A 25,174-nucleotide genomic window follows, 5' to 3' on the forward strand; every position below is an offset into this window, starting at 1 on the left:
TGCACTGCTGGAACAGCAATTTTGTCGCCTGCATCTGATTGGATCCTGAAAATAATGGGTGCACTGCTGATGGCTCAGTGGTTAAGACACGTACCACAGGCTTTTGATGCCTGACAGTGTGCATGTCCCGGGTTCGATTCCCGAGCCCAGTGGCGGATTTGCCACATGTCACCCCCCGACTCTCCAGTTTACTGTCTGTCTCCACTGTTCTATCGAAAATAAAGGCGAAAAGGCATGAAACAAATCTTAAAATAATGGTCCCTCCTCTGTCTCAGTTCGGGCCTGTCTCCGCTCTACTCGCCTGTGTCGTTCTGTGGGGCTCCACTGGCTCAGAACCAGAAACGGATCCAGGACCTGTCCCTCAACACTATGATCGGTAGGTCTCTAAATACACGCATGCACGTACACTGCACACACACGCACGCACGCACGCACGCACGCACGCACGCACGCACACACACACACACACACACACAGTTGCGTGCTACTCTAGTTCTGCTTTTAAACGAATGTAACATTCTCCTACAGCCTTCAGAGAGAATCTTGCATCAGTTTTATTGAAAAACTGTCTGAACCTTTGTCCCCTTTTACATGTGTGTGATTGTGCCTTGTTACATGTGTGCATGATTGAGCAGGTGTATGAGTGGGCTTGTGCTACGCCTGTGTGTGTCGAGGCCTGTTAATAGTCTAGTTTATTGGCCTCATGTGAGTTGCGTGCCGGGCCCGAGGGTGCCCCTTAGCTCTTCATCCATCTATCTCTGCCGGTGCCTCCTAAATGTGCCACACAGAGCCGAGTCATCTCTCACACTGAATGGTCCCTCGCAAAAGACAACTCCCCCAGGGCTGCTCCCACTGACCCATCCTGTGCTCCTTCTCTTTGTCTTTATCATCATCTCTCCCTTTTGCTCACTTATCTTTTCTCTCTTGCTCTCTCTGTCTCTCTCACTGTCCTATATCTTCCATTCCCCCATAATTCTCTCCCTCCCCTCACTACTGGAATAGGACTGCTTATCAGAAAATGAATGAATGTCCATGAAAGTTGTATTCAGCAAGAGTCAACCTGCCATTGAGCGGTGGGCCCTTAGGGATATCGAACGGTAGTTGTGATGTTTGCCGCAGAGGGCCTTTTGTTCTCTCCCTCTCTCTCTCTCTCTCTCTCTCTCTCTCTCTCTCTCTTTCTCTCTTTAGCTCTCCCACGCACGCACACATACACTTTCTCACTTGCTCTCTCTTCTGTTGGTGTAGGAGTTGGCTGCTACTTTTTGCTGAGTTGCTGACAGATGCGGTTGTCATAGTGTATGATTGTTATCTGATTTGACATTTTATGAAAGCAGGAACATGGCTAGCTACACTACATACAAATGACCCTTACTGCCAGAGCGCTAGCACAAATTACTAGTATCCATTTTAACTTGCCATACATTAATTTAATATTAATTAAAATGATCGTAGTCATGATTTCAAACTCACCATAGGCTTGAATTCGAACCAGGGATGGAACGATATGAAAATCTCATGACACAATTATTGTGATCAAAGAAATTGCGATTTTATCGCAATAATCAAAATATCCCCAACATCCATTATCCTGGGGCGGAACATTTGCCAAAACATTGCGCGGCGCGTTGTGAGCTTGTAGATCGGCTATTTTTTGGCAAGGAGATTTGGTAGACTAGTAGAGAGTGAAAAGAAAACTGTATCAACTATCAAGTACTTTATTTCCAGGTCTGTTTTTCCAATTATAGAGGGTTTAAATGGTACCCAGGGGTTAAAGTTCTCAGTCCTGGGGACTGATTTCAATCTTGAGGATTCCATGGGGGCTATTTCTGAGATCAGTGCAGATCAACAAAAAATAAAAAATGAATAAGGGGGAGGTGTAGCGATAGCCGCGGCATGAATGACAAAATTGTCAAAACTGTCATTAAGTGATCTCCAAACTAAAAAGCAGTTATAATTTCAAGATACGAGTATTTGAATTGGCCACATTAGCAATAGAATTTAGCATGCACATTAGTCGGGGGCCTAAGGGAGATGACATGGTAATCTCGCGCTAATTAGTCTAAAAGCGCGAAATTTTGCACAGATGTAGCCCAGGGTATGCTCTAATGATTTAGCTAGGGCGCCCGAGTCTGCGACCTTCAGGGTCGCCACAGCGGCCAAATCAAGTTGGGCTCCCATCGACTTTCTATACAGGTAGAAAATACCCAGAAAAACACTTTTTTTCTGGGTATTTAAGTTGGATGAGAGGGGGTCTAACTAGGGGGTTGTAATGATGCTGAATCCATTGCAAGCATTTGTTTTGCACAAAAAACATTCCTTGGGCTACAAATGGCCTCAGAAAAACGATGGTTTAGTGATGAAAAGTGATGAGTCATCACTTTTCAGAGTTTTTTTTGTGTTTTCTGGAGCTGTGGCGACCCCGAAGGTCGCCGACTTGGGCGCCCTAGCTAAATCATTAGAGCATGCCCTGGGCTACATCTGTGCAAAATTTGGCGCTTTTAGACTGATTAGCACGAGAAAAAAAAACCCTAAGGCCTCTGACTAACATGAAGGCTCACCCATACATGCATCGTTTTCGGAGGCCATTTCTAGCCCAAGGAATGTTTTTTGTGCAAAAAAAATGCTTGCAATGGATTCAGCATGATGACAAACCCCTAGTTAGACCCCTCAGATCCTACTTAAATACCCAGAAAAAATATGTTTTTCTGGGTATTTTCCTCCTGTATAGAAAGTCAATGGGAGCCCAACTTGATTTGGCCACTGTGGCGACCCCGAAGGTCGCCGACTCCGGCGCCCTAGCTAAATCATTAGAGCATGCCCTGAGCTACATCTGTGCAAAATTTCGCGCTTTTAGACTGATTAGCGCGAGATATCCTTAAGGCCTCCGACTACATTCAGTGAAGGCAGTTCAGAACTTCTGGGAAACACCCCAAATATTGGTGTGCGCTGCAGCTGCGCATGCCATGTTTCTAAAATCACATATTGGGAGTTTGGGACATGGTCTGAAAATAATTCTTGGGATAAGTCTTGGGATATCTTTTGACTTTAACCCCTGGGTACCGGGTATGCAGCTCGGCAAATGAAAGGTGAATTGATCCCAGTGCCTGACGGAGGATAATTTCACGATAAATTCAAATCTCCACAATACGATTATTGTGAGTGTTTCTTTATCACGATAAATGATAATAAACGATTATCGTCCCATCCCTAATTCGAACGCACATTAAGGTGCAAAGTCAAGCAACTCAAAATGATAACATTAGTTTTTTGGCTGCTGCTGTTCACAGGACCGATGCGTCATCACGGCCACCATATTATGAATGGCCAGCTGTGCCTCCTAATGCATGTATGGCCCAAATGGCCCTTGTACTGTGTGTCTATTGAAGCAGGAGCTCCCTCCAGAATTCAAATCATCATAACTTGCTGAATGTTCAACTGATTTGGAATCGGTTGTTACAAATTCCAGACATGGAGTTAATGGATCCAGGATACTTGGTTATATCCTAAAAGCATATTTTTGTTCAGTCTGTGTTCCATATTCAATGGTATTACTCCAACATATCCCCCCAAAATAGAACAAATGGTACTATTCTAATAGTACCTGATGCCCTAATCAAATTGAAGAGAAGCTCCAAGTGATCCTGGCTGAACCGGTACTTGCAGATGTATCGCTGCACTTGCACCTTTCAGGAATCATCATGAGCATCAGGGTGTCAATGATGGCCTTCAAAAGTTTCATATAACCATGGCAAAAACAAGATACCTTGAGAGTACCAAGTAAATGTATTTTCTGAAAGTTGGAAATTGACTTCAAAGCCACAGATATTCATGAGCTGCGAGACAACACGGCGTGGCATGCTAGGTCAACGTCAATACATGGTGCCAGTAATAGATATTTTTGCTCCACTTGGTAAATGAAGTGTACTGAAAAATTACTAGGTGCTTCTTCAGAGTATAAATCAATGTCAGGCGTAGGGTCCTTCAAAAATAAATGATTTATTTCTAGGAGGCTAAACCAACTAGGAACATTATTAGAACAGAACCAGTACAGTTTGAATATATGAACACAGTGACATACATACCAAGCAGGCTGGGATACCTGACATGAACTGAAAATAACTGAATTCCAAGAGAAACCAAAATGCAGACCGTGAACACAGGGGTGTCGTACAAAATTCTGGGCCCTGGTTACTTTTACTATTGAAAAATAGCATATATATATATATATATATATATATATATATATATATATATATATATATATATATATATATATATATATATACACACACACATATATACATATGCGAGGCTAGGTATCTCCTGGCTCTCAGAAAGAAAATACACATTTAATGTTTTTCAACTAGGATTTTTAAAATAAGAGCAATCAAACAACATATAGATTTGGCCTTTAGATGAGTGTGAGACTGAGAATCAGGCAACACATACAGTAGGAGTGATCCTAGAAAGTAGTAGTACAACGTACTATCAGTCGGCTGACATTCTTATCTCATCACCCGTCAATCACACTGACAGTGCCATGGTTGGAGAGAGAGAGAGAGAGAGACAGGAGAGAGAGAAGGCACTTAGAGACTGAAGTTATAAAACATAGACATAGAGACATTAAAAAAGGCACATAAATCCACTTAACCACAAAATAGAAAGAAGCACCGGTCTGACTTTCTCTAATGATTTCTATATGCACTGAGTTGACCCGGCAACATCATGGCAGATGATCGCTAAGTAACGTGTGGTGTCAGTCACTGTAGTCAGAAGAATAATGGACAAACGGCTATGGACAATCTGAACGACTCCACAGCGGGCGCTGCACTCCCTCAAGTCCTTGCCGATTTGCGTGTCGAAGTCAGTCCCATTTATGCACATGACCATATATGGGCATAGCGGTCAGATCTGTGGCTCTGGAACAGACATTTTTTATTATTCTTTTTTATTTACGAATGCCCCACCCTTTAATGCAAACCCCATCATACCTGTCCTGTTGTCATAGGACCCGTTTTGACCATCTGTTTGCCTGTGTCCATTTATGCCCATATATGGAGATATCTGTCTGTCTGCGTCCATTTTATGCCCATATATGGATATCTCTGGATCTGTCTGTCTGTGTCTCTTTATGCCCATATGGAGATCTCTTTTTCAGACCAAAGGCCTGAAATGTGATGAACATTTATATTGTCAGGACCTCAGGAAAGACAACATTGCTGAGAAAGTGACGCTTTTGTTTGTTTCTTCATCTTGAGCAAGAATACGCAGCCTGCTTGCATTGCCACCCGTGGGGAATGATGCCCGTCCGGTTGTTAGGCAATACCCATTCCCATATGAAGTCCTGTTTGATATGGACTTAATATTGATGACATCAGGGAACTCCATATATGGGCATAAAAGGGATTCTGTTAGTGTGACCTGACATCACATTGCAGTCAGAGCATGATGTCAGAGCGGTAAACCCATTCTGTTAGAGTGGTTCCCCTGGCATCACAGTGATGTCAGAGCATGATGTCAGAGCGGCAAACCCATAGACCGTACAAAAGATACTAAACTGCGACCTTCGGTCACAAACATCTATTGGGTTTTCACTCTGTGATAGCATGTTAGCAATACTCATTACATTGGAGAGAATATGTTCACCTGAATCAGTGGTATTATGGTTTGTGCAATAACAGGATAGGAATATAAAATTGCCTAGGGATAGCATTTTAAAGATAATTGCAATTAATGGTTTAATTGTTTTTTTGGCATTGAACAATTCTTTTTTATTTATATGTTCCAATGTTCAATGCCAAAAACACAATTAAACCTTTAATCACAATTATTTGTAAAACGCCATCCCTAGGCAATGACTACCTATTTATGTCCATAATACCACTCATTCAGGTGACCATAATCTCTCCAAAGTAATGAGTATTGCTAACATGCTGTCACGTTGCATGGAGGGAAAACCCAATGGATTTTTTTTTTTATCAATACCTAGTTGGTTCAAAGCCTCTAATGAGATAATTGCGAGGTTGAAATGTATATGCATGTTGTATGAACAGGTACATTGCTAATAACCGAAACCCTGAATCAGGCATCAGTCTTTATCCTCTGCCTTAACTCGCTGTCAAAAATATTACAATAAAAACGTAATAGGCCACAGCTTAATGAAATGAACATAATATTGCCCCTTTTCTGCCTGCTGCTGCCACGGTTAAATTAAGCTTCTCCAATTCAATCAAATGCAATAACTTTGGATCAGCTTGGTAAAGCCAAGTTTGGAGTCGTATTGGTAAAGCAAAGCTAATGAGTTTCATTTGGAGTTGGCGTCATTTAGACGTGTGCCAGGAGCCATTTCAGGACACTGTTGAAATGAAATGGGCACATCTAGATGGGAATCACTTCTGCTATCTGCTTTTATTGTAAAGTTTCCATCAATAGGACCACCAGCTAAATGGATAAATCAAAGTAGATAGGTGTACTGTTATCTGATGGGTTGTCTGCCCTGTAGCAAACATTTTGTGATAGTAAGCAGTGGTCGACTGTCTGACAATCCTGTGCCAAAAGAGAATACCACATACAGTTCAAGTATATAATAACACTTCAAATCAGAGAAAGTTCTTACATTTGTTTGATTTCCTAAGATCAAGAGACATACTGTACCGTATTGGCCGAATATAGGACGACTCTGATTATATATTAGATATCATTTTGGGACAAAATACAGTTATTAAGAAAACTTTTTTATTGTAAAAATATTATAGAAAAGAGATAACATTCTGCTATATTGTATTGCATTAACTCATTAAATGCCAGGCCCGAGTTTCCCGTGTTATTTCAGTACCCCCAGACTGCCACAGCCCGAGTTTCCCGAGTTGGCAGCCATTTTTTCAAAAAACATTTCAAAAAATGGGAATGATCGCAATCGCGAAATTGCATGTTTAGCCCCATAACAAACACATCTTTCAAAATGGCAGCCATGGTTGTTTGTTTTGTTTGACTTTGAAGGCTTCTATCTCATGAATGCCTGAACGGATTTCCAAGCGGATTCTTTTGTTTGAAAGCTGTGAAAAAGTACTACACATATGGTGCATGATCCGTGCACTAAAAATTGATCCGTGCACTAGAAATTTAGGAAGGTGGCATCCTGGTACTTGGCGGCCATCTTGAAAAGGCAATGAATGAGTTAAAAATACATTTTACTGTGATACAACGGTTTAAATCCAGTACTACAACAGATTGCTGAATTTCCAATTAGAAAACCCGGAATCACACAATTCTTTGTCGCCTGCACTACTGCCAGTCAAGAGCGTGGTCCCAGTGGTCATGTCATGTTTGTCGTTGATGATAAAGCGATGAAAAAAAAAGGTAAAGGCAAACTGACCTTAGCAGAAGTCTAAAAGTGAGGGATTGTCCCTGACGAAGACCATTCCAGTTTGAAATGTTGGCTATCATTAAATTATTATGCATCGTGGCTATGAGTGCGCAGCCTTTTCTTCACTTGAAAAAAAAAAAAAAACGATTATTACTAGGAAACCTTATCCACGAAAACAAGAAAAGAGTTTTATTGCTTTAGCTTTCGGGCTTCTAGAACTAGGACATGTTTAATTTAATCTAAAGGTTGTCACTTAAAAATGGTATTAAAATATAATCGGCACAAACCAAAGAAGCTATTTTGTTGACGTTAACATTGATGTTGTGTGTGTATCTCCAGGACAGACCCTCATAGGAGGTGAGGTTCCTCCTCCATCATCCAACCAACAGGAGGTCCAGTTGAAATTCCTCCTGACTGGCCTGCTCTCTGGTCTGCCCCTGCCACCGTTCGCCATCCGCATGTGTCCACCACTCACTACCAAGAACATCAACCACTACCAGCCCCTGCTGGCTGTGGGTGAGTAGTGCTGCACGCACACACACACACGCACGCACACGCGCGCACACACTTGTATACACAATTTGATATTGAGGGACAGTCCAAGTACCTGATTGACAACGAGGAAGTCGTACACAGACACAATGATAGGTTACAGAGGTATAATTCGGTAACCAGCTGAAACTGAACAGTACCTACTACCTAGCTAACTGTTTTGGCCTTTCTCACCGATGGATGATAAGAAATAAAAAGAGGTTACCTTTCTGTGTTGCTCCAACTCATTTTGAATGGTCTGTGGCAGGCGTCAATACTCCAAAACTCCAAAATCCAGAACAGAAGCTCTGAAAGAAGCGTCGACTGGTGTTTATGCATCCAATTGATTGTGGCTGCAGCTGTAATAAACAATAGCACCCATTGTGCTCACGTCTGACGGTTCGTTGTCTAGGCCTTTAGAATGACCAGCCACCTGGAAGCCCCTCACAACCATGTGAACATGACCCAGACTGACACACACACACACACACACACACACACGCTTAGTTTTCATAGCTTGTGGGGACATTACATACAGTAGACTTCCATTAATTTCCTGTGGCCTTACCCTAACCTCTATCCCTAAACCTAACCCCTAACCCTAACCCTAACCCTGACCGTTGTGGGGAGTCTGGGGACCTACTATTTGGTCCCCACAATGTCTTTTCTCCAATTCTACTATACTTGTGGGTACATTTGGTCCTCACAGTAATATAAACCTGTCCACACACACACACACACACACACACACACACACACACACACACACACACACACACACACACACACACACACACACACATAGACACACACACACTCACTCTGAATATTTACCTGTATCTTCAAAGTTAGTCATGAAATTGGGCCCGGAAAAGTTTGAAACTTTGTGGTAAAAAAGTGAAGTGATTGCCCATATGCAAGCTTGAGGATTGGTCAAGCCTCAGACAGACAGCACCGAACAGCGCCGATCGCAGTACTTGCGTGCTTTGCTGGCGCACAAGTGGACCATATTTGGCCACGAGAAGTTGGCACCTCTACAGTGCAGTTAGTCTAGTTTATTATTTTGTGAAAGGCTTCTCTCTGTAGTGTTATACCATCATTAAAAGCATTGCAACCATCATGATTATCTTGTTCGGTTCTGATTTATGGCACTTTGTTGCGTAATGTAATTTTAAGATGTGTTTTTTTGTAGGGTGAAGGTCTAAATAATAATAATAAATTGACTGGGACACATCCAATTCATTAAGCCATGCTTGTTTGACACTGACAGCATATTGTTTTGTATCTGCGATGAGACACGGCCAACACTTTATTTGAGCAGCAGCAGAGCATGACCATTGATCCAATTGGTCACCCACAAAACAAGGAATGGGGGGGGGGGGGTGCTACTGAGACAAGCAGACCTTTTACTTTGGAAAAGCAACACAATCATGATGAGATGTGCTGATTCATTCTTGCCTCTAAAAGTGAATCAATTTCTTTTCCATCAATAGCAAGAGTACACAAAACGTATTGTCTTTATGTGGAGCATTATTAACCAGGTCCTTTGGTTGTTGTTGTGCCAGATGTAGTCCCTCAGGCCAGACAAATATTCCACAATCTTTGTCTCAAACCTTTTCATGTCACCGACCCCCAAATTGACACTTATTAGCTGGCGGATGCCCATTTGAAAAGATATGCCAGGGATCCCCATAAGAGAAGAATTTTACATCTCTAGCAGAACCATTTTAATTTCAAGGACCCCCAGTTTGATATGCATTAGGCTACGGACCCCCATTTAATGGCATTTCTATCTCTGAGACCCCAATCTATATTGTAAAATCAATTTTAATTTAACTGGTCCATTTGGATCCATGTGTACACTCTCTGAGTTACAGACCCATATACCCATTTGGTTCTTAACTATCATTTACTTGTGGACCCCCTGGAACTCCCTCAAGGACCCCTGGGGGTCCCCGGACCCCACTTTGAGAACCAATGCAGTGATATTCAACTGGAGGCCCGTGGGCCAAATTCGGCTCCTGTGGAGTTAACACATTCCACCTGGAACACATTTCATATTCCGAATATATACAGATCCATCTAAAAAAAATAGAATATTTTGTAAAATTTTCTTGAAACTTTCATATATTCTAGATACATAGCACATTCAGTGAATTATTCCAAACCTTTATTTGTTACTCATCCAGTGCGCAGCCATGACGCGCCTGAACACTTTCCTTTGTGTCATGAACAGGATGAAGTTAGCTTGAAGTTAGCTATTGGCTACCAAGCATTTTAGAAGCCCTATTTTCGGCGATTTAGCCGTGATTAAACCTTGCGCACCTCATGGATATGCATGGAGCAGAGAAAATGAGCTCTAAAGATCATGGATTGCATTGGAGTGGACGGCAAATATCGGCGGCGCGACGCTCTCACGGGCCGATGTAAACAGACCGCGGCCGGGGGTCGGCTCGAAAATTTAGCCCGGTGCTTCGGTAAGGCCTCTCGATGTTTTTTTTGTTTTTTTTTATAAAAAGACGGACTAGTTCGGGATCGGCACCCCGAACGATAAAAAGGCCGAAATAAAGCCGAACTAGTTCGGGATCGGCACAAAATGAGTTAAATTTTTATGGCATACAGCTCATGAATATCAAAAGTTCGTATTTCAAAATATTACAATATTACACAAGACCACTCAAAACAAGGATTGTGGTTAGGCTACATCAACATGTTGCCTGCTGTTCAGTGTTTTGTGCTATAGTATAAAAGTTTAAATACTTCCATTGCACAGTACTGTATGTGGTACAGGTACTTTAGGACCTTAATGGACATGGTACTGACTGCTTCATACATTTACACATTTTGATGTTTGAGAGGGCTATTTCTGTGCCAGACCTTTTTAGTGCACAGGCTTTGATTTCAATGTGTTCTGTGTGCGGGTCCCTGGCAGGGTCCCTTTGTGAGAAGAGTAGTGAGGTCAGGCTGACATGGTTCTAGAGTGTTTCTATGTTTGTATGAATGAAATGAAATACAAATAATGGACCAGATGGAGAAATCTTTCTGTGGTATAAAAGACCAAAACCACTCAAATCTTAGAAGTAAGTAGCTACAAAAGGAGGGAGATGGCATGTTGGGGGCTCAGCCAGGGCTGTTTTCATTTACTACTTTCTATCGTTTTAGATTTCAGTGGAGGGGGCATGCACTGCCAAAAATAGTAGGGTAAACAGCAGTGTTGGGCAAATTACTTTAAAAAAGTAATTAATTATAGTTACTAGTTACTTCTCCAAAAAAGTAGCTGCGTTAGTAACTGAATTACTCTATTGTAAAAGTAACTAATTACTAGGAAAGTAATTAGGAAACTATTTGTGTAAAAACGTTGTAATATGTCAAAGAATTTGGATTGTTTTTGGGAGCAGGTTTCACAAGCCAGGTGCACAGAGTAGAACAGCATAGACAGGTACTTACACATAATAACTAGAGATGCTCCGATCAGGTTTTTTGGGGCCGATACCGATCAGCTGGAATCAATATCTGCCGATACCGATATTACCGATCGATCACAGCGTGGAAACAATATCTGCCAATCCCGATATTACCGATCGATCACAGCGTGAAATCCATAAATTCTTCTATTGTATCACTGTAGGAGCATTTATATATTTAATGATTCCTCTTACACAACATTGACATTGTATATATTAATTCAATTCAACTTCATATTCTAAGGTCATGATTCGATTCGATTCTCGATACGATACATTATCGTATCGTAAATCATTTTAGTCCTAGGAAAATTACTCCTAAAGAAGTTTTCCCATAAAGATAGTGGCAATATTGTCTATCCTTCATTATTTTCAAGGTTATTTGGCTATAATGGTTAATAACAACAATAATAGGCCAAATAGGCCCTTAAGATTTTCTGTACACTATATTACATATTTGGGGTCCTTGCTCTTGGCATGAAAATGTTTGAGAACCACTGTTCTTAAACAATATCAGACAACAATGTTTCTGTTTGACTGACCTTCCCCAGTTTTTTTTATTTTTATAGACCTGTTTGCTGGCAAAAACAGGATATGGCAACACTTTTTTATAGACCTGTTTGCTTGTTTCTGTCGCAGAAACTAAATGGCAACGCTTCATCCTCCTTACATCTAGTGCTAACGGTTAGCACCTGTGGAAATGACTGTTTTAAACTATACAAGGGAACTACAAACTTTATCATTAGATCGACAACAACTTGTCCTCCAATGACTTTGGAATTATGTTTTTGGAATTAAGTTTAACAGCAACGTTACACAGCCGTTCTCTCTCTCTCTCTTCTCTCACGTCGCAGAGAGAGAGAGAGAGAGAGAGAGAGAGAGAGCCACAAGCGCACACACACGTGCATTCTAAACAGCCTCGTTAACCCGGCAACAACACACACAGCTGGCTGGCTGATTGTTGAAATCGTGGATTTTACTTTGAGATGACAACAGCTACAAAGAAGTAGGCTACTTATATTCTGATCTATCATGAATTAATCCAACAACTTTCAGCTCTCTCTGTCCCCCTCTCTTCTCTGGTGCATGTGTGTGTGGTGCGGGAGGGAGAGAGGGGGGATTATGTGGCTCACAGAGAGAAGTGAACATGGAGCCGCACGCACACACGCACGCACACACACACACACACACACACACACACACACCAAGCACAATCATCGGGACACGTTACCCATCAACTGTCAGCCGGCCCGTGTAAGCTTGGGGACGCTTGAATAACGGACTAACGGAGCTCATTTCATTGTCAATAACGGTAGCGGCGTTGTAGCGATGGAAATTGTAATTAATTATATTACCCGTTACTGGAAAAAATAGCGGCGCTACGTAGCGCCGTTTATTTCAACGCCGTTATACCCAACACTGGTAAACAGTAACACAGGTGTTACTAGTGATATTATTAACTCATCTGGTGCCGATCCCGAACTAGTTCGGCTTTATTTCAATCCAATACAATCTTTTTTTTATTAATTCACTTACCCCGAGCTGCTTGTAGAGTCGTGGGTGGTCCTGGCTCGCTAGCCGCTAGCCAGCTAGCCGTTCTACTCTGTCCGACGATATATTCCATTAAAAATGGTTTAAAATACATTTTTGAGCTCCCCAATGTTCACCCGATGTTCGGCGCCGCTTCCGATGAGTACACGAGTGTGCCGATCCCGAACTAGTTCGGCTTTATTTAATTAAATGAATAAAATGATAAGAGGCCTTCTGAAGCCTGGCTTGATTTTTGTAGCTACTAGCCGAAAGCTAACAACGTCCCGGCCGGCCGTAATTTGCGAACGCAATCGCCAATCTCCGCCTAATCCAATGAAAGACCGCATCTTTAAAGGCTTATATCTCTTTTTTGTGTTTTAGGGAAGCGGCGCGAGGTTTATTCACGGCGAAATCACCCAAAAATGATCTTTTAGATGACAAAATGGGAATAGCCATTCTGTTAGCATCTTCATCCGGGACATTTCCATGCCGTGCATGAACGTGAGCACGTCAGGTCCTGGAAGCTGAAGTCCTGGAAGCTAAAGCGCTCGCCTATGAGAGATGCGCTGGCATTCTTTGGCCCCTAGAGGGCGCTGGCACTCAATGAGTTAAATGAAAAATATTTATTTTTCGATGGACGTTATATCCGATCTGTGGTCTTAATGGAGATATAATTTATAATTACAAAATCAAAAATCATCTTAATTACTTCCTGTCAAAGATGTTTCATCTGGCATAGTCTCTTGAGTTATGATGCTTCCATCATACAGAACATTCAAAGAAAATGCAGTGATTGCCCCCAATCCGGTGCCGCGGCAGGCACCGCCACACGGGCAGTGGACCGGCAGTGGACTGGCAGCCGCGCGGTGTCCCCGGTAACTGCCAGCAGTGGACCGGCAGCCCCTACAACAGCTGTGGCAGGCCACACGAACCGGCTGCCATGGCATGCATCGCCACCCGCCAGTGGTTAGGGTTAAGGTTAGGTATCGTCGGACAATGTCTGCTGCAGAGCTTGCCGCGGATTGATTGCCGACTGTTGCCGTTGCCGGAAAATACACTTGCTCTCCCTCGAGATTTGTTGTTGAGGATAAGTGGACCTAGTACTCAGCCCTGGGAAACTCTGGTCAACAAAGTGTATAGAGTTTAAGTGGTTAGGTGCTTGAAAATGCTTCACATTTTATTGTATTTTTCTATGTCCTTAGATTCAAGTTTGATAAAGCTGCACAGCTTATTAAACTTGATTTTAAGGACTCAAGGCTATTGAAATGAAATGCATCATATCACGTCTGCATGCGGAAATTGTAGCTGTGAGTCTCACCACCTGAGGCGGATATGAGAGTGAAATGATGGCAGCCCATCCTGCTTTGCTGTGATCTCTGAAAATGATGCAAAAGGCAGATACCGTACTTGTTCTAAGATCTGCTTTTATTATTATTCTCCCTAGACGGCTGCAAGGCAACGGCAAAGACAACCAGAGAGAAATAAATTGATAGGTGTGGGTAGATGAAGAGAGAGCCAGCCAGTAGAATGAATTTATTAGTGTTAAATCAGCATATCATTCCTTCCACAAAAGCTGCTCCCTTATCTTCCCCGCAGTAATGGTGAAAATTATGACCGTGTCAACATGAATGGGGAAATAAGATGGCAAATAGCATGCAGAATATGGGTGTGATGTCTTTCTGCTTCTGCCTCTCTCTTTGTCTTTGTTTGTCTCTTTGACAGAGTTTATATGATTGCGCCTCATTTTAGGGTTCCAGCACACTGCTCTGCCCTCCCTCAGCAGCTTAGCCTCAGTTTAGCTGTCAAGCTGAAAAATAGGCTGCTCTCAGTCTCCTGACATAGTCCACGTAAATTAATCATACGGCACATTTTCTCCTGCGGACCCAACGACAAGCAGATGGATAATGATTCCCTCAACACCCTTCCCCAAACAACCTTTTGCAGTTGTCATATTTTTATTTTTATTTTATTCCGCTTCATTTATGATTATTTCACCGATAGGGAAGCATGTGTTGCAGTTATTGTGAAGTTCAGAGCCCATTGGGACATAATGAATCCAATTACTGTCTGAATGTCCTTGAACGGTATTTACCACTTCTTCATTGATTTGCCATTTGCTAATTATTCTTTTTTTGTGTGTCTTTGTTTTGTTTATTTCACAAAAGTGTAAAGGGCATCTGTAGAAAGGAGCTGGCACTCCAAAGCATTTTTCAAGACTTTTTTTCTCAAGAGATTGTGTCATTTGATTCTATTCTATGTCAGCATGTGCAAATGTAGGACGCTGAGCCATAAGGGCTTATCATGCCATATGGGCCATGGTGACTCGGCACAGCTGGCTCCAGGGGCGTCACGGGGGGGGGGGGGGGGGGAGTGGGACTGAGTTACTAGGGCCCAAGGTGGAGGGGCCTTAAAATTCTTTAGCTATTGAAAAATAGCAGATATACAAGCTCACAGTGAGGCACCGAGTGCTGCGCTGCGAGCTTGTAGATCTGCTATTTTTGAAAAGCTGTGAAAATGTGTGCAAATCTTTGGATATTTGTATTTTTTGAGCAAACATGTGTAACTAAAATTTTGCTTCTGGGGGGTCCCTGGAACTAAATATTTTGAGATGGGGGTCCGTGGCCAAATACATATCATTTTGGGGGTCCTTCACATGAAAAGGTTTGAGCACCACTGACATAGAAACATAGGTTTTTCAAAAAACCTTTGAAGAATTTGAAATATTCAAAGACTTTTATGATTTTTCAAAAATAGCAGATCTACAAGCTCGCAGCGCCGCGCTGTGAGCTTGTATATCTGCTATTTTTGCCAGACCCATGAAATGGGTAGGCCTACATAAGCAAATGTCGGTCCGGGTTTTCTATATAAAGGGTATATATGATGATGACATGCCTACAAAAGGCATGATGTCATAAATGATGATGACAGACAGGGGGTCTGGCACAACCAGGTTGACCTGGTCTAGTTCAATGGTTAAAGCACAAAATAATACATAATAATGCGTTCCTTGTACCCAGGGCCCAGAATTTGGTGCGACACCACTGTCCCTACGCTCTGAATCTGAAAACAAAGCGTGCCGATCAGGTTTCTGTGAACGTCATTTGTCAAGTCTCCACAGTCATCCAAGCGCTATCAAGTGCATAATCATTCTGTGGCTGCGTTATTAAAACACACAGCCAGACAGAATTGGCTGGTGTTGAGCAGGCTCTTGTGGCTGGGTCATTACATCAGGAAGATCACATTGGAGCACTGCCTGATTCATACAGTACTTGGTTGTTTATCATGTCTTGCATTGAAAATAGCAGATCTACAAACTCACACATGTCGCAGTGGGTGGCTGATGATGCTCAAATGCTCTAAAAGCTGCTTTACTTTCAATGTAAAGATCCCTTGAAGCTTTTTTTTTTTGTCCTTTATGTACCCAGGAAAGGTTGCTGAGCACAGCTGCTCATTTTCAGAGCCACCCTGCTTTCAGACATACACAGTCAGAGACACACATTCAAAGCAGGGAGCTGACCAGTCCAGTACAACCACAGTCTTGTACTGATGGCCACTGAACAGCGCCACTGTCACTGCCCTACAAAGGCAGAGTGCAATAACTACGTTTTCGGATACACCGACTTATTTGTGTCGCCCAAAAGTCAAATTAGCCTTCATGATATTGGAAAATGAACAATTAGCTCAAGAACAGATATACTATTAATAATATCACTTTTATGACTTTAACTCATTTGGCTGATCAGCTGTAACACTTTTAAACCCATTTTCTAGTGAAATTCTTGTGCGTAGTTACTGCACTCTGCCTTTGTAGGGCAGTGTAGCAGTAGGGGGTTCAGAGCCTTGCTCTAGGACACTTCAGCAGTGTTGGTAGGTCGAGATTTTTCCTGCCGGTCAAGGGAATCTAACTGGGAACCTAAGCGCGCTCCCCTAACCTCTAGGTCACACAATCTGATGTCTTTGTAGAGTTCTATGCCTACTCTGTTCCATCCACTCTGTGGATAGGCTACTAGTCCAATGAAATCCACAACAAGATTCAACGTAACCGTCGGACGGCAGGCAGAGGTACACAATGAGATGGACAAAAAGAAACTGGTGTTGTTGCATAGCAACCACCACGTTTGTGCAGTCAGTCGGGACGACTTTCTTGTTGAAATTATTCTTGTGATGAAAATGCTATCAAAGGGTGTTTTTAATTGGGACGTGTTCATGATTTTCATGTTGCCGTTTTATAAAAATATGTGGAGGGCCCCCCATAGCTGTGATATAATGACAGCATTACAGTATGCCATGGCCTCGAGTGAGTTATTGGTTATTGCTTAATTTGTATCATATTATTCATATAGGCAGTAGGTGATGTGAGGAGGGGATGCCTCTCCCTGGTTAACCTGCCATCCCCTTAGCAGTGTTGTGTGTGCACATGGAGAAGCTGCGTGTGCGGGTGGAGGTGTGTGTATAGACCCTTTTCCTGAGCACTCCCATGTAGAGGGTGCAGTCAGCCATAGCTGCGGTGTTATTCTAGTCTCGCTGGACGAGGAGTTACAAAGATCTTCGCCAGAAGTGGATAAAAAATATATTTGTTCCCACAAAGAACAGCACAGCAGGTTTTGGAAACGTTTAGTTAGCTACTGACTCCTAATGTTAGCATGCAGCCTCGGGAAGCCATGCGTGTTTTGTATTGATTTCCCTGGTTGTACGTAGGGTTGCACCCGCAGTAATGGCGACACGCTCCACAGGGGAGTGCTCAGGAAATCAGTCTATAGGTGGATAAGCTGTGTGGGCGCGTGGAGGTGTGTGTATAGGTGGAGTAGCTGTGTGGGCAGGTGGAGGTGTGAGCATTCTTATGGTTAGCTAAATCCTGGGACCTTGGAGTTAAGGTTTTTTGACAAGCTGCTCCCACTCCCCCAGGTATTCTAGCAGCATCACCAGTCTCAGATATATACAGTATATTCTGTGCCAGTATTTACAAGCAGGCGCAGCACAATCAGGTTTAGTTGCCTACCCAGGGCTATGTCAGCCATGGGGTGCAGCCGTCAGGACACGAGGAAGCCGTGGGGGAAATAGAATAGTCAAGAATTATAGGCCAAAAAAGTGAATTGGCCCGTTATATTGCCGGATTTGAAAAAAAAAAAAGAATCCCTACTGGGAATGTGCATGCAAAATACCACATGATTTGTGTAATTCTGTGCAAAATAGACCATTCCCTCAAATATCGGAATCAGCCACAGGTACTGTAATTGTTTTCTGTTTAAAAAGCACATTTGCACGATGTGCTTTTTTATTTTCTGTTCTGCTTTTGTAATCTGTAGAGCCATCTGCCATTCTAAGGAGAGCTAACCTGTGCTGAATTATCCCTGTGAGGAAGCAATATTCAATATGCATACAGTAACACAAATGAGTGTAACAATTACTTTTTCTGCCAGATTTGCTGGTGACATAACAAATCAGAGCTCAAATTTACCGGCTTTCTGAAGCATGATGAAGCCAAATAAATTGAGTTGACAAGAGTGATCTCAAACTCGCTGGGACAGAGAACAGTTGCTATAATATTTGGCAGACCACTGGAGCGTCCAAATGAGTCTGGATATCTGATAACTCTGGTTGTATGACCTGCTTGCCCCAGCCTGGACATTATTGTTTTCTTAGTTAAAAGTCCTTGCTTGTTGCTATTTGAACAAACGGTTAACTATTTTGTGAACCCATATAATGCACAACAAGCAGCAATGAATTCAAACTGCTCTATTTTATCTGATTAAGGTGAATACTGTGTGTGTGTGTGTGTGTGTGTGTGTGTGTGTGTGTGTGTGTGTGTGTGTGTGTGTGTGTGTGTGTGTGTGTGTGTGTGTGTGTGTGTGTGTGTGTGTGTGTGTGTGTGTGTGTGTGTGTGTGTGTGTGTGTGTGTGTGTGTACTACTGCATATACACAGGTACATTAATGTGATCCAAGATGCTGTCATACTTTAATTTGATGACATGATTGCTACCATTTATTGACATCTGTTGTTATTACTCTGGTATAATGACAGAGGGAATAATTTAATGTTCCCTCAGACAACACCACTGCTATCATCTCTGGAAACTGGTTAAGCACTGCGGCTGTCGTGTGGGCATAAATTCTTTCTCCACTCTTCTGCCAAGGGCTGAAGATTCACCACATTGCCCTGATCAATGAATCCAGTCTAATTAATAATGAATGCAACAGGGCAGACTGCCCTATGTCCCAGATGGGTTTATTTATATGACACAAGAGGAATGGAGGGTTGAATGGATTTATTTCCCTTTTTCCCTACTTTCTTTTAACATACACGATACCTACAAATAAAGCCGGGAATGAGCTCTGTGTTGACACTGTGAAAGCACTGGGGGTTGAAATTGATGTCTTTAGACTGTAGCACACCCATGGGTGCAGTTGTCTGGATTCGCTGTCTGAAATGCTGTAATCTGTGTGTGGGACCTGTCAGCTCCGTTACAGATAGACACCCCCCACCCCCCGAACACACACACACATGCACACGCACACACTTATAGATGGACACAGAGAGAACAGCGCTCACCTTAATCAGTTGAATAGAGCAGTGGTTCTCAACCTGTGGGTCGGGACCCCCAGCGGGGTCCCCAGATGATTAGCTTAATGTGAAACATTGTTTTCTCACTCAACAGTAAACAAACTAACAAAGTTTAAGTGTATAGCACATTTGTTAAGTGACAATTTAAGGATTTTTTCAATAAGCAGAAATTGCGAGGCGTTGTGTGTGGTATGATTATTTGGGGGGTCGTGGATTATTTGGGGGGTCGTGGCTTGAAAAGGTTGAGAACCACTGGAATAGAGCATCTTAAATGCATCCCTGCTTGTTCTGCATTATACGGGTTCACAAAATAGGACATTGTCAACAGTTTGTTCGAATAGCAACAAGCAAGGACTTTTAACTAACAAAACAACAATCATCTTCTGATAGGAAGGCAGGAGCTGCGGCAAGCAGGTCATACAAGCAGAGTTATCAGATATCCAGACTCATTTGGTCGCTCCAGTGGTCTGCCAAATATCATAGCAACTGTTTTCTGTCCCAGCAACTTTTGAGACCACTCTTGTCTTGTCTACTCAATTTATTTGGCTTCATCACGCTTCAGAGAGCCGGTAGATTTGAGCTCTGATTTGTTATGTCACCAGCAAATCTGGCAGAAAAGTAATTGTTACACAATGATTTGTTTTTTTTTTGTTATCAATTATTTTTATTTTCCATAACATAAAATTAGAGACATACATATGAATAGAACAAGAAAAAGTAAAACATTAATCAAAAGAAAAATGCAATTAACAGACAAACACAAACAATAGCAAAACAAGAAAAGGAAAAGAAAACCCACCCACCCCCTTTCCCCGGACCAACACGGAATGTACAATAGTGCATGCCTGTGCTAGGCTGTTACCACTATATAGTGATTTCTTGAATCATAGCCTTAAGCTTATCTGCAATGTCCGACCACATATTAATGTTTTCTTCTTTTGCTCCGTGTAACCTTGCTATCGACTGCTCTAAATATACTATATCTAGAAAGGTTAAGGCCCACTGGCGAAACGTTAACGTATGAGGAGGTTTCCACCGCGTAGCTACCATCTTCTTCGCCGCCGTTAATCCAGCAAAGAAGATGCGCTTGCGTATATTGTTTAGTTGCAACTGTGAGACGTCATTTAATAAAAATAAAGAAGGAGAAGATATGATATTAATACTAAAAATAGTTGAAAGTTTTGAGGCAACCATATTCCAGAATGACGACACATTTGGGCATTCCCAAACCATGTGAAGGAAGGTACCAATACTATTTGAGGCGCAGAGAGTGCAGTTGGGATTATTCAAAATCCTCATAGCACATAGTCTGCGGGGAGTTAAATAAGTCCGATGAACAAAATTTAAATGAATTTGTTGATGGTCTGGATTTCTAGAAGATAGCCTAATGTTAGACCACACTGTGTCCCAACAAAAGTCAGGGTCCAAATTTGGTACATCATTCCTCCAAACAGTATCAACAGATAGGGGCCCATAACTACAGTCTAATAAAAAACCATAGAGGGTGGAAACCAAACCTCTTGTTCTGTTACCATCACAGATAAACTCATGGAAGGGGTGCAATCTAAGGGGAGCTTGCCATGGGACCCCATAGGTCCTCATGGACAATCTCAGTTGGAAGTAGAAAAAAAGGGTATTTCCAGGCAGATTGAAGATGTCACACAAATCTCGAAAAGGTCGTAAACCATTTCTATCAAATAAGTCCCCTAATGTACGAATCCCCTTAGCCCTCCACCTTGGAAAGCGAATGGGGCGATCCTCGATTAAAAGTCTTTGATTATTGAACACTGGGGAAAATAAGTTCCATTTACAATCAATCTTACACATCTTTTCAGCTGCTCTCCATACTGCCACTAAATGAGAAATGATAGGTCCAAAGCGAACTTTGCATTGATGTGTAGTTATGTTTGAATAGATAAGATCTCTCAATTCAACAGGCTGCACTAAACTCTCCTCAAGCTCTCTCCAAGAAACCTTATTTGCTGGGTTAAACCAATTTAAAAGGGGGCGGAGCGTGAAGGCCCAATAATAAAATTTAAAGTTGGGCAATGAAAGGCCGCCATCATCTCTAGCACGCTGTAATAGAGAAAGTTTAAGACGAGGGCGTTTCCCTTTCCACACAAACTTAGATATCGAAGAGTGAAGCTTATTCCAGTATTGCGGCGGTGGTGGCAAAGGGAGCATAGAGCTTACAAAGTTAACCCTAGGAAGAACATTCATCTTTATGATTGAAACTCGAGCTTGGAGAGAGTTGGGCAAAGATGACCATCTATCTAAATCAAGACAAATCTTATTTAGAGTGTCACCATAGTTGTTCTTAACAATAGCCTGAAGAGAGGGGAAAATATCTATGCCAAGATATTTGAATTGGCTTACTACTGGGATTATGGGCGGCAGGATAGCAGATCTCATCTGATCATTTAGAGGTAGAAGGGCTGACTTCGTCCAATTAATTTTGTAGCCGGAAATGGAACTGAACTGATCAAAGATTTGAAGGACATGAGTAATTGACTGTGGTGCATTCTCAATGAACAGTAGAATATCGTCAGCATATAGGGAAATGCGATGCTGTGTGTTGTTAATCGAAACAGGAGTAATATCTGCAGACTGACGCACTGTCTGAGCCAAGGGTTCGAGTGAAAGTGCGAAAAGGAGAGGACTAAGGGGACAACCCTGCCTCGAAGATCTGCCAATCGTGAATAGCGGCGAACAGATCTTACCGGTTAGGACCATCGCTGACGGATTAGAATAAAGTACTTTAACAAAATGTATGAATGAAGCACCAAATCCCATTTTATCTAGTACAGCCCACAGGTAAGACCATTCCAGACGATCAAATGCCTTCAACGCATCGAGCGACAACACTGCGGCGGGGGTCCTCAGCTCCTTAGCCCTATCGATGATATGCAATAGTCGTCTAGCATTATCAGAGGCTAGTCTAGTTCCTATGAAACCTGTCTGATCACAGTGTACTAAGGTGGTCATAAAACCCTGCAAGCGACGCGCAAGCACCTTAGCAAAAACTTTTAGATCAGAATTCAAAAGTGAAAGCGGTCTATAGCTTGCGCAATCTGTGGGATCCTTGTTCTTCTTCAACAATAATGATATAATAGCTACATTCACATCCCTGGAGAAAGAGCCACTTTCAATTGCATATCGAAACATGTCTAGCATCAGCTGACCTAGATCTTCCCAAAAGATGGCATAAAGTTCAGGGGGTATCCCATCCAAACCAGGCGACTTGCCCCTACGCATTGCGAGCACAGCTTCCTGTAATTCCGCCAGATGGAGCGGTCTATCTAAGGCTTCCGCATCCGCCTCGCTAAGGGTTGGTAACTGTATGTTGGATAAAAAATTATTGCATACTGCATCATCGTGAATGACCTCGGAGGTGTAGAGCTCATCATAAAAAGCACGAAACGTGGCATTGACCTCTTTGGGTTCTGTAACCATGGCTCCCGTTGTTGATTTGACACTAACAATATCAGCAAAATGCTCATTGGATCTAAGACGTAAAGCCAGTAAGTGACTGGGTCTTGCACTATTAAAATAGTAGTTTTGCCTTGTGCGTTTCATTTGAAATTCTGAGCGGCGCTTGAGAATGGAGTTAATTTCTTTCTTAACTAGCTCCCTCTGAGTTGCTGTACTAACATCAAAGTTATTTTGGAGAGAATTATCCAAAGTAGAAAACCGAGATTCCAATTCCACCAGTTTGGCTGACCTTAATTTTCTCTGAGTGGACGCATAGAGGGTTGTATTACTCCTGATAAAGCCTTTAATTGCATCCCAAAGAATTCTGGGATCCTCAACTGAGCCTGTATTGATATTTATAAATTCACGCAAACCAGTTTGAAACTGAGCTACAAATGCCGCATCGCGCAGCAGTGTGGTGTTAAACCGCCATCTAGGAGCTCTATCTATAACCTGTTTCAGTGAAGCAACACACAGCACCGCCTTGTGATCCGAGAGTGACATTGGGAGCAACTCTACCTTGGCAATTTTATGAAACAAGCTAACAGGGGCAAAAACGTAATCGATCCTAGAGAATGAAGCATGCCTACCCGACAGAAAAGAAAAATCTCTAACCGTTGGGTTCATTAAACGCCAGATGTCGAGTAAGCCAGTTGAGTTTGCCCAAGCACGTAGTTCTGCAGACGCTAGTGCTTGTTCTCTGCTTTCTACCCCAGTGGATCTATCTAGGTTATGTTGCCATGTTGCATTGAAGTCAGCACCAACAATGATTTTGAAATCCGTCAGTTCCAATAAGGTTTTAGTTAGTAATTTGTAAAACTCTTTGTCTAAAACATTTGGAGCATACACAGAGACTAGTGCTAGCATTTTACCCTCCAAGCGGATTTTAGCAACAGCTATCCTCCCGTCACTGTCAGACCAATCACCCAAAGAATCCAACCTAAGGTTACGTCTAGCCAATATGGCTACTCCCTTGGTTTTGGAAGAAGCAGCTGAAAAGGCTAAAACACGATAATGTTTATTAGCCAATCGGTTGGAATGCTCTTTTAAAAGATGAGACTCCTGTATAAATGCAAAGTCAATTGATTTAGATCGCAAAACCCCCAAAATGCTGGTTCGCTTATGCGGTATATTCGCTCCCCTTACATTGAAACTTAGAAATTTATATTCTGTCATAATTGTGGTTCAAACCATACGCACAGCAAGCACAGTAGAACATTTTAGAATTTCCTAGTTGGTCCCTCACAACAAACCTTCCCAACAGAAAAACAAAACAACCCCAAAAGGAACAGAAAGGAAAAAGCAACATCAAACGAACATAAAAAAACACATAACATTGAAGCTTGAGGGGGAAAACCCCATTAGCATCAGAGTGCACAAAAACAGTTCCCCACCCCATCAACCTATTAGTCAACCTTCATTTCACTCTGTCAGAGAGTGCAAACAAGTAACTGCCCAAAAGTAACCATACATTGCCCTCTGGTGGTTATGTAAATATATAACAGATCACCAAAGTAAAAACAACAACAACAAAAAAGTGCCTTCTTGTGGCTGAATAGCTCTCAAACATTCCATCAGCTCAAATTATGATCAATCTCCCCACTTCATATCACTTAAATAAATGAGAATGGTATGTTAACATTTCTAGTAAAGAAGGGGGAGAGAAAAAAGAAAAGAATAAAGGGAAAAAAAAAAAAAAAAATTGAGGGGACTATAACAACTGTAATAATAATAATCAGTCCAGCATTAGGCCCACTTAGAATGTGATAAAGCCCTATAAGCCACGCTAATGCAAATAACCAAACACTTGTGACAGATAAGTGGAAATAAGGCTGTCACCACGACAAGGCACTAATATAATATTAATAATAAAAATAAATAAAAAAGGAAATCAGTGTATATGATATAAAAATATATGCACTTACATATGTATTTAGAAATAGAAATTAAAAGCACATCCGGGGGGCCATATGCAGCAAAGCACACACAGTGTTAATGCATACTGCGCCACATACAGCCCCCCCATGCATCCATGCATACAAACCACAATTACTAATTAGAAGGGGGAAAAAAAGGAAAGAAAAGAAAAGTCTGTATACATAAGTATTTACATAAAACACAGTTATGTATGATCAGGAAACCATATACAACACAGCACACATAATGCATACTGCGCCATATACAGCTCCCTGTACATGCCCAAAAGGCCAGTGCAAACTTAGATAAATGTCAATCATATTAGTTAAGTCT

The 25,174-nt window shown here is 42.0% G+C and overlaps 1 protein-coding gene across 1 annotated transcript in view; it reads left to right on the top strand.

Annotated features, from left to right (window-relative positions):
• The window catches only part of wdr11 (WD repeat domain 11), a 98,944-nt gene that overhangs the window by 24,445 nt on the left and 49,325 nt on the right, over positions 1 to 25,174 (top strand). Inside the window, exons 9-10 of the mRNA XM_080740274.1 lie at positions 276 to 376; positions 7,706 to 7,882. Coding sequence (XP_080596400.1) covers positions 276 to 376; positions 7,706 to 7,882 — 278 coding nt within the window. The remainder of the gene's footprint in view (positions 1 to 275; positions 377 to 7,705; positions 7,883 to 25,174) is intronic.

Source organism: Nannobrachium achirus (assembly GCF_963921795.1).
Source record: "Nannobrachium achirus genome assembly, chromosome: 13".
In the NCBI taxonomy this organism is placed as follows: Eukaryota; Metazoa; Chordata; class Actinopteri; order Myctophiformes; family Myctophidae; genus Nannobrachium; species Nannobrachium achirus.